Source organism: Chrysochloris asiatica, unplaced genomic scaffold, assembly GCF_000296735.1.
Source record: "Chrysochloris asiatica unplaced genomic scaffold, ChrAsi1.0 scaffold00161, whole genome shotgun sequence".
Lineage (NCBI taxonomy): Eukaryota > Metazoa > Chordata > Mammalia > Afrosoricida > Chrysochloridae > Chrysochloris > Chrysochloris asiatica.
This window is the reverse complement of record NW_006408679.1, coordinates 5,848,999-5,859,746: the sequence shown is the minus strand read 5'-3', so window position 1 is coordinate 5,859,746 and position 10,748 is coordinate 5,848,999. Positions and strand designations below refer to the sequence as shown.

Sequence of the window (10,748 nt, the reverse complement as noted above, 5' to 3'; positions counted from 1 at the left end):
GGAGACTCTTTCTCTTCCTATATTACCCAAGAAGAGTCAGCAACTGCTGCCATATAGTCACGAAGACAAGGAAAGATGGAGCAGCTGGGGACTTTAGACCCAGAGAAGAAGAGAGGCTGTGTGCTGACATCCAGGGGCCAGGCTTGCAGGGTATACCCTTTGGTTGGTTGATGATAAATGGAGGGGATTGTTAACCATGGCAGAGAAACAATATAAGCTAGGATGAATGTAAAACTTATGTTCTCCCATGTAAAGTATCACATAATTCACAATAAAACATTTTTAAAAAACACAATGATGATTATGAGCCTAAGCTTTGGAACCAGAGAAACCTGGATTCAAAGTTGACGCTCTACAAACTACTTAACTAACCATCCTGAACTTCAGCATCCTCACCTGTACAATGAAAATAAGTGATAACTATTTCAGTTATTAAAGGATTAAACTAATGCCTGCAAAGTCTTCAGTACGTGTTATTGCGGCTGTTGTTAAGTGCTTTTGAGTCAGTGTCAACTCATAGTGATCCTATACATGGACACAAGATGGATCTTTTCCAATCAGCTGGCCAGTAGCTGTAGCTCAAGTTTCTTGGCATAGACAAATAAGCACCTCTAGAACTGCATCAGTTTTTGGAAAGATTTCAATTTGTATTCCGTCAATTCCTGTATCCTTGTTTTCCACAATTGTTTTCAGTGCAACTTGGTCTTCTTGATTCGATACCATCTGTTCTTGATCGTATGCTACCTCTTCAAATGGCTGAGCACAGACCAATTCTTTTTGGTACAGTGATCCTGCATTTCCCTTCCATCTTCTTTAGATGTTTTCTGCATTATTCAGTATTTTGCCCATGGTATCCTTAAATATTATACTCCAAGGCTTCAATTTTTTTCTTCAGTTCTTTCAGTTTGAGAAACGTTGAGCATGCTCTTCATTTTATAGTTTTCTAACTCCAGGTCTTTTTTTATTTCATTATAATACTTTACTTTTCCTTCTAGAGGTACCCTTTCAAATTTTCTGTTCAGCTGTTTTACTTCCTCATTTCTTCCAGGTACTTTAGCTTATCTTCACTGAAGAGTAAGTTTCAGTCAGTGTCTTCTGACATCCACCCCCCAATTTTTTAAATATACTTTTTATTGTGAATTGAGTGAAGGTTTACAAAGCAGATCATCAGTTTTATAGTCACCAAATACTACACTTTGTTTCATCTCAATGATTACAATCCCTTCTAGGCAACAACAGTTATCCTGCATCTTCTCCAAGGGTCCTTTTTCTACTGCACTAACCTCCCCACTCCTTCTCAACTTTGTCCTTAGGGAAATGTTACCCTTTTGATTTTGATTAATTGACTGTTCCATGATGAGCATACCTTGCTCGTGTTGTTGTCTTCCTACATAGCTATCTACTGCTTGGCAGAAAATTGGGCCACAAGGGCGAGTTCCTTTCCAGACCTGAAAGGTGGTTGAGGACCATAGTCTAAGTTTCCTCCTGTCTCTTTCTAATAAACCTGGCCTTTTTTAAAGCAAAAAGGTTTTTGTTTTGTTCTCTACTTTCTGCCACTCTATCTAGGACCTTTTAATGTAATTCCTTTCACAGTAGTTGGTGTTGGTAGCCAGGCACCATCTAGTTCTTTTGGTCTGAGTCACAGAGACTGTAGAAACTGTCTACATATTCCATCAGTCCACTGGACTAACTGAATCCAAGCATCTTCAATTCCATCACTCTTCTTTCTTTCATATATGGAGAAACCATAGTTACACCTTAGATGGCTGCTCTTGAGTTTTTAAGATCCCTGAAACTACTCATCAAAGTAGGATGTAGAACATGACTTTGTGAACTATATTATGCCAACTGACCATGGTGTCCCCTAAGACTATGATCCAGAGCCCCCAGGCAAACAACTCATTGCCTTAAGAAGTTTGATAACATCTAAGTTTTCATCATTTTGCCCACTGCATGCTCTACCACATTCATAGTGTCTGCAACAAAGGTGAATACCCATGTACAAATATCCTCTCTAGCCCTTATATTGTGGATATACTCCCACTCTTCCTCCCATACTCATTCAGCCTGTGTATCTGTCCATGTATCTACATGCAGAACACTATCATTCCAAGGCTGTGTATTTAACTTTATTTACCTCTATCCCTTTTAGCTTTGCGTACCTTCCTGTGTCTTTGTCTTCATCATTCTTCCGCCTACCTCCCTCTCCTTGCATATAGCCCTCCCTGTCACCTGAGTTACCATATGTCTACCCACTAGCCAATGGATTAACTTCCTCCCACTCCCACCCCTGGTAACCATTAAAAAATATTTATTTTTACATGAAAACCTATCCTTGAATTTTTACAAGTCGTCTCATACAATATTTGTTCTTTTGTGATTGGTTAATTTCACTCAGCATAACGTCCTCCAGGTTCATCCATGCTATGAGGTATTTTGCAATTTCATCATTATTCTTCAAGGTTGCATAGTATTCCACTGTATGTATGTATCAAAGTTTATTTATCTATTCTTCCACTGATGGGCATTTAGGCTGTCTCCATCTTTTTGCTATTATGAACAGTGTTGCGATGAACATGGGCATGCATATATCTACCTGTGTCCTGGCTCTTATTTCTTGTGGATATATACCAAGCAGAGGGATTGCTGGCTCATAAGGTATTTCTGTTTCCATGCCATACCATTTTCCAGAGTGGTTGAACCACTTTACAGACCCACCAGCAATGTAGGAGGGTCATTAAGGTCAACACTAATTTTAAGGAAGCAGTTCTCCCCAGCCCTATTTTGAATGCAATTCAACCTGAGGGTTCATCTTCTGGCACTGTATCTGATAATGTTCCACTTAGATAAAATCTACTTATCACAGGTTGTTAATGGAGTCTTCTGCCAATCCTGATCCTACATTCTTCTTCATATAATCCAGTTTCCTATTTTACCAACACTACTCGTCTGTCCTGGTGTGGCACTGTGGGTTAATGTGCCAGACTGTAAAACTGGTTTAACTGTAAGGTTGGCAGTTCAAGCTCACTAGCTACTCCTTGGAAACCCTATTCAGGGTCGCTATGGGTAGGAATCAACTCGACGGCACTTAACAACAACTCGTCTGTCAGTTTGTTGTGCTGTAGTGGCTTGCATGTTGCTGTGATACTGGAAGCTATGCCACTGGTATTTCAAATACTAGCAGGGTCGCCCATAACTAAGGCAGAGAAGGAAGAAGGAGGTGGATTACCTCCAAATGGACAGCCACTGTAAGCCTTATGACTAGCAGCAGAAATTTGTGAAATGTAGTGCCAGAAGATAAAAACATTATGAAAAGTATGATGAAAGTCTAAGAAAGAATTTAAAAATTCAACTGGCCCTTGAAGGCTGAGTCGGAGTTTTGGAAATAGAAACTAACATTCCAGATACAGAAAACCACCCATACAAGGGCACAGTCATAGAAAGAATTTGACTTCACTATGGAATGGTGAGCTGTTCAATGGGGCTACTGCAAAAGGATGGAGAAACCATGTAAGAGTGTAAGCAATGAAGAATCACAAGAAAAAGAACACAAAGTGATCAGGTTCATATTATCATACTTACTCATTATCCTCTTCACCTTGTCTAAACCTCTTTGCTACATTTTCCTCTTTGAACTCTGTTAGATCCTTAAGTCCTTTCTCATTACTGATTATGCTAAACACTGAAACAAAAAGAAAACTGTCATGAGTCAAAAGAATTATTTTATAACACTACTGAAAATTCAGCTGTAACACTAAAAGACTCACCTTTTTCAACCTGAATCCTGAAAGCATTTTTTTTCCTTCGACCATAGTCTACACTGAAAAAAAACAACAACACACAGTTAGTACAATGGTCTCCAGCACTGTTTTCCCACTAAAGTTCAAGTTTTAAATTGACCACATATATACATCTAAATTTTAAATTGCCACCATAGTCATACTGAGCATAAACCTATTTTCAGACAACTAAGTCTACATTACATTACAGCAGAGTGAGTGGTAGGGAGGCAGTAAAGTTAGTGAAGGGGAGGAAAAATATGGGGTGGTAAAGCAGAACACAAAATTTTTCAGAGCCTTTTGTTCTAATGTGTTCTCTCTCTCTTTCTTTCAAGACTAAAAGAGACCTAGAAGCCTCTACCTGTTTACAATATAAAGAGGAAGCTAAAATAGATTCTGAAACTTATAAAACAGAGATCATTAATGATGCACAGTCCTGGCATGGCAATTAGGATAAGCACTAGACTGTTAGCCACAAGGTTAGCAGTTCAAACCAACCAGCCGCTCTCAGAAATCTTCTAAGCTGGAACTGACTCAATGGCACATAACAACAACAGTATAATTAATGAAACAAATATCCTAAGAGGTTGGATTAGAGGCACAAGATAAAGATATAAACTTTAGTGGGAAGAATAACTGAGTGACATGTTTCTAGATAAAGAGCCAGGATGCTGTGCAAGATTATGCCTGAAGGTTTTAATTCTTTAATGAAAGAGGAAGTAGCCTAATAACGTCTCTATCCAGACCAGACTGAATGATACTTGAAGTAAGAATCAGCCAGTCCTCACAGTAACAAAAGTGGCTCCGTGTATATAATACTAAAAACAAACCCAAACCCAGTGTCATCAAGTCAATTCAGACTCCAAGGAACCCTATCTAGGGCTTCTAAGACTGTAAATCTTTACAGAAACAGTCTCATTTTCTCTTAAGGAGCGGCTAGTGAGTTTGAACTGCCAACCTTGTGGTTAGCAACCCAGTGCCTAAGCCACAGCACCACTATGGTTCATTTTGCTTGCTTATAATAGGTGCTTGATAAATATTTGGATAACAAAATTGAATTCCAAGTTTATGCTAGCTGGTATTAACAGCAATTAGAATTTCAAGCAGCATAGAAACTTTAAAAGTGGTAGGACAGAAAAACAAGGATCCATAGAGTCCATTTCTTTACCTGTACATTCTTTGCAAATCAGATGCTAAGAATCCAATATCCACATATTTGCCACATCTATTACTGGTAAGATACTAAAACAAAAAATAAAATAAACATAAAATACTTTATGTTTCAAACACTGATTTTAACCAACAAATAAGAGATCAAGTTACTGAAATATGTTACACTTTAATGTAAACTTTTCAATAATGTAATTTTTCATTAATGAAGCACATCAGACACATCAATTAAAATCACCAAATAATTGTCAAGTCTGGAATCAGAGAATTTATTTAATAGTTACTATGATAATACAATGAACTCCTGGTGTGGAGCATTAGAATCAGCACTGGACTGTGAACCATAAGGTTAGCAATTCAAACCCACCAGCTGCTCCTCAGCAAGCCTATACGGAATTGCTATGAGTCAAAACTGACTTGACAGCATTTAACAACAACATGATAACAGAGTAACAACAACAGTAACTAGAAGAGCTATCATATAACTTTATAAGAGACACCACAAAACACATACATAAATCACAAGGACACGTTATTGTTTGTTGCTACTGCTAAGTGCCCCCTAGTTCTGACTCATAACCCTGTATAAGGTTTCAGAGGAGCAGCTTGTGGGTTTGAATCTAAGGAAACAGTATTGCCAACATCTGTCAGGCACTGCAAGAACTACTAGCTTGAGGCAATTCCGTTTCAAAATTAAATCAATTTTCATTTCTTTTGATGATTTCACTTTTGTAAAACTGAGTGTTCAGCAGGTGCTGTGATCAAATGTAAATGCAAAGCAAAAATCAATGTGGACCAGGAAATAAGAATGGTGAAGCCAATCTGATTCCAAAGTATGAGAAACTGCGCATGTCCAACACATACAGAAACTTCCTAAGGAAGTAACTGTGGTTATTAAAAGTGAAACAAATATATCGACCTTTTTCAACTTTTGTATATTATTTTTTCAAAGAGCTATTAAGTTATTTGGACTAGATACTTACCTAAGTTGCTTGGACGTAAGTACTTAATGAACAGACCTGTTAGGTATTTCTTTTGGTATAAGGACACCATGAAAAAATTAATCACAAAGTAAGGGAGTTGTGGACCAAGAGTGTTTGGGAACCTCTGTTCTAAGCATGGCTCTAAAGCCTTTTTACATATTATCTCTCTTAATCAATAACAATCCTATTATTAGTAGAGGTAGATATTACTTTCCTCTTTTGCAGATGAGAAAGTTCAAGTGAAGCCTAAAGTTCAAGTGAGGCCTGGCAACACATAAGTTGCAGCGTCATAATTTAAACATATACTAAGTATCGACCTCTGGCAGCATGTTGTTGTTGTTGTTGTTAAGTGCCGTTGAGTCGGTTCCGACCCATAGCGACCCTGTACAGGGTTTCTGAGGGTGTAAATCTTTACGGGAGTAGAAAGCCTCATCTTTCTCCCACGGAGCAGCTGGTAGTTTCGAACCGCTGACCTTAAGGTTCGCAGCCCGATTCGTAACCACTACGCTACCAGAGCAGCATAATGGTTACAAATTGGCCTGTGAACCCCAAGCTCAGCAGTTTGAAACTACCAGCTGTTCCGCAGAAGAAAGAGGAGGCTTTCTGCTTCCGTAAAGATTTACAACCTCAGAAACCCTGTATGGGGTCGCTATGAGTCGGAACCAACTCCATGGCACATAACAAGTATTGATCTCTGTTTCAGTACTTGCTAGTTGTCCATCCAGTTCAATGTCCCATTTCATACAGGTGTTTCTTCACAAATATTCCTTAGCACATGGTAATAGACTCTGCATAAATGCCTCCAATGACAAGGGACTAGTGTGCAAAGCCAGACTGTTCCAGTTCCCACATGCTGCTCTGACACCCTACAGCATGCTGCCATTAACTACAGTTCATGTTAAATTATATTTACTTGTATCTCATAACCATTAGTATGTTTGCTTGTGTTTTACTGGCTACACAAACGCATTCAACTGTATGTTGTTGTTGTTGTTGTTAAGTGCCATTGAGTTCACAAAGACTATTCTACATCCTACTTTGCTGATTAGCAAGCAGGGTCTTAAATGCTCATTGGTTGGTTGGTTGGTTGGTTATGTGACGTGGAGTCGATTCCGACTCATAGCAACCCCTGTACAGGTTTCTGAGGCTGTAAATCTTTACGGGAGCAAAAAGCCTCATCTTCTACTGCGGAACAGCTGTTAGTTTCGAACTGCTGACTTTGCGGTTTGCAGCCCAGTGAGTAACCACTACGCTACCAGAGCCCTGTCCTCTAAGGTATGATTTATAGATCACTCTAATATTTTTCAAATACTCCTCTACCAGACCTATTCCAAGCTACCATTTCTCTATCACACTATTCAATAGCTTTCTCACTGATCTCTGGTTCTGCTTTTATATAAGAACCATACCCACCTGAGTAGTCAGAGAGATTTTTTCTTAAAGGGAAAATGAATGCCATGCTTATAACTCTCAGCGGACTCAAGACAGAGTAAAACCCAACCTAACAGCCCTGTATATTCTGGCCTCTGTTTATTGTCCTCATTTCCTTTTGCTCTGTCTTTCTGTACCAGCCACACTGACCTGAAACATGCCAAGCACAGGACTTACGTTCTTGCTGTTTAACCACTCTGAGTCATTCTTCCTCTAGTTATGTGCACAGTGATTAAGCACTAGGTTGTCTGCTAACCAAAAGTCAGTGGTTCTAACCCCCCAGACTCTCCACAGGAAAAAGATGTAGTAGTCTGTTTCCATAAAGATTTACAGTCTTGGAAACCATAAGGGACAGTACAGTTCTGTCCTGTAGGGTTGCTACAATACAAAAACTGGGTTATATGAAGAATTTGGCATCAGAATTGGAAGAAGACTCATTAACCACCTTTGATATGCAGATGTTGCAACCATGCTTTTGAAAGCAGAGAGTCCTTAAAACACTGACTGATGAAGATCATTATGGACTGCACCTCATTGTAAAGAAAACAAAAATCCCTCACAACTAGACCAATAAATAACATCATAATAAATGGAGAAAAAACTGAAGTCTTCAAAGATTTCATTTTGCTTAGATTCACAATCAACACTTATGAAAACAGTCCACAAGAAATCAAATGACTTAGTGCATTGGGCAATCTGCTGCCTAAGACCTCTTTAAAGTGTTAAAGAACAAAGATATCTGCTTGAGGGCTAAGGTGCACCTAACCTAAGCCATTGTATTTTAAATAAAGTGCATGTGAAAGTTGAACAATGAATAAAGAAGACCTTGCAAGAAGTGATGTACTTGAGTTATGGTGTTGAAGAATAATATTGGAAGTAGCATGGACTGCCAGGGAAATGCCTATGACAATGCTTGATACAGTGCTGTAGGATAAGCACTGGACCACAAAGTCAGTTTGAACCACAAGGTTAGCAGTTCAAACTCATTAGCTGCTCCTCGGAAACCCTATACAGAGTCGCTATGAGTCGTAAACAAGTCAATGGCACTTAACAATAACAACACAGACTTCCAGAGAATAAACAAATCTATACTGGAAAAAGTATAGCCAGAATGCTCCTTAGAAGCCAGGATGAGAAGACTTTGTCCCTCATACTTCAGATGTATTATCAGAAGGGACTAGTCCCTGGAAAGAGACAATACAGTTGGTGAAGTGGAGGGTCAGTGAAAAAGAGGAAGACTTCCAACAAGATGGAGTGGCAGCAGCAATGGGTTCAAACATAACAACAATTGTGTGGATGGCGTAGGACCGGGCAGTGTTTCATTCTATTGTATACAGGGTCACCATGAATCAGAACTGACTCAACAGCACCTAACAGTATGAAATAGAGCATCTGGGTGGCACAAATGGTTAAGCAACCGCTAGTGTAAAGGTTGGTGGTTCAAACTCACCCACAGGCACACTGGAAAATACGCCTATCTGCCATCTATCTGAAAGTCACAGCCTTGAAAACCCTACGTTGTTGTTAAGTGCCATCGAGTCGGTTTTGACTCATTGCAAATGTGAATAGTTTCCAAGGAGAGGCTAGTGAGCTTGAAACGCCGACCATGCAGTTCAAACAGACCTTGCGGCCCAGCACATTAATTAACCCACAGCGCCACCTGGAGCGGTCTAGTCTGCACACATGCGGTCACCTAAATTGGAATCAACTCCATGACAACAAACAACAATAGTGAGGATCCAAAAAGGAAACTGTAGTGGCCAGTGAACTAAGAGAAAAGGAGAACTCCCCAAAGTCTAGTGTGAGGGAAAAATCTTCCTTTCCTCATAATTCATACTGCTTGCTGACTGTGCCATTCCAAGGCATTTGCCACACATTGTTTTCTACTGATGGTTATGAAAATTAGAAAGCAACAGGTAAAACGCTCATTATAATGCCTGATGCACGGGACCTATTTTTACTATCTCAAGCCTGAGATAGTAAGCTCCTCAATAACGGTAATTAATGTATTCTGCATGATCCCCAAAGTACCTGGTACAACCCGGGTATTTAAAGAATGTTTCTGGCCTAAATTCACAAGACAGGAAGGTTGTTATGAGGTTAACTTAATTCTCCTACAGGAATTGTGCTGAGGTCCATGCCCACCAGGCTGCACCTTTCCACCATCTTGGGGATCCTACTTGAGACTCCCAGACCCAAAAGTGAGAAAGGAAAGGCCTACACTTCAAGCCGAGAGGAAATCAACAGGCTCACATCTGAACACAAACGAAGGCAAATGGCTGGTCAAATTTGGCCTGGAAGGCCCCCGAGAAAGGTCCAGGAGCACTAGGGAAGGAGAATACTGCAAAGCCGATCCGGCCATCATAATACACACCTGGATGACTCGCTGCTTTAGTTTATTATCTACGAACCCGGAGGGTCTCCGCTTCATCATGTCTGTCATTGAGACCACTGCACCAGCCTCTAGTTCCACGTGAGCCGGGGACCTCCACGGGGCTGCCAGTGACGATCGCCTGACTTGTTGAATCCGAAACGGGCTCCGCCCGGCGTAGTCCGAACCGTTCCCCTCAGCACAGTACTGAGAGTTGGGTTGCGGGTGGAATTTCTAAAGCGGAGAGTATTTGAAAAAAATCAAGATGTATCTAAAGAGACTTATTTTGCAGGCCTTCCCAACAGGTCCTGGATGATAAGGACCCTTTTGAATACGTCCAACTTTATTGGTTCCAACTGGCGCACACGCGTCACTGTTATCCGCGCCGGCGCTCTTAACTTCTGTATCTCGCGTTGTTTTTGGCTTGGTTTGTCCTGTTATATCAATTCCAGCCACATCGTATTAGGATGCAAAGCTAGTCTTGAATCTTAACAAAGCCAACTGCTGTAGAGACTTGGAGGGTCCCTGGTGGTGCCGTGGTTAAAGTTCTGGGCTGCTAACCGAAGATCTGTGTTTGGAAAGCACCAGCGCACCATCCGCTCCGTGGAAGAAATATATGGTATTCTGTTTCCGTAAACATTAACAGCCTTGGAAGTCCTTTGGGCCTGCTCTGCTTTGTCGTGTAGGAGCATTTGAGTTAGAATCCACTACAAAGCAAAGGTTTTAGTTGGTACTTGCGAGGATTAAATTGGCAAACGAAAAATAGACCGCCTTGCTGCTTGTTTTTTCAACTAATTACGAAGTTGGGGCTGGGTGAGGAAAAGGAAGCATTTGCTAATTTGTAAATAGTTTGATCTTGTGCTTATCTTATCGAATTATCAGAAGATCATTTGTTCAGCACATCCTGTGCAAGACTCCATCTTTACGTAAAAACTGTCCAGACTTTTATTAAACTGCTGTTATCTGTCCCACGTCGTTCATATTGTTGGTAAGTACTGTGGAGTCGGTTCCAAC

At 40.3% G+C, this 10,748-nt stretch overlaps 1 protein-coding gene across 1 annotated transcript in view; it reads right to left on the bottom strand.

Moving 5' to 3' along the window:
- NVL (nuclear VCP-like) overlaps window positions 1-9,794 on the bottom strand; it is a 147,330-nt gene extending 137,536 nt beyond the window's left edge. The window contains exons 1-4 of the mRNA XM_006871163.1: window positions 9,738-9,794; window positions 4,948-5,021; window positions 3,768-3,820; window positions 3,583-3,682 (exon numbers count right to left, since the gene is read on the bottom strand). Of these exons, the coding sequence (XP_006871225.1) occupies window positions 3,583-3,682; window positions 3,768-3,820; window positions 4,948-5,021; window positions 9,738-9,794 (284 nt within the window). The remainder of the gene's footprint in view (window positions 1-3,582; window positions 3,683-3,767; window positions 3,821-4,947; window positions 5,022-9,737) is intronic.
- Between the last annotated feature and the right edge of the window lie 954 nt (window positions 9,795-10,748).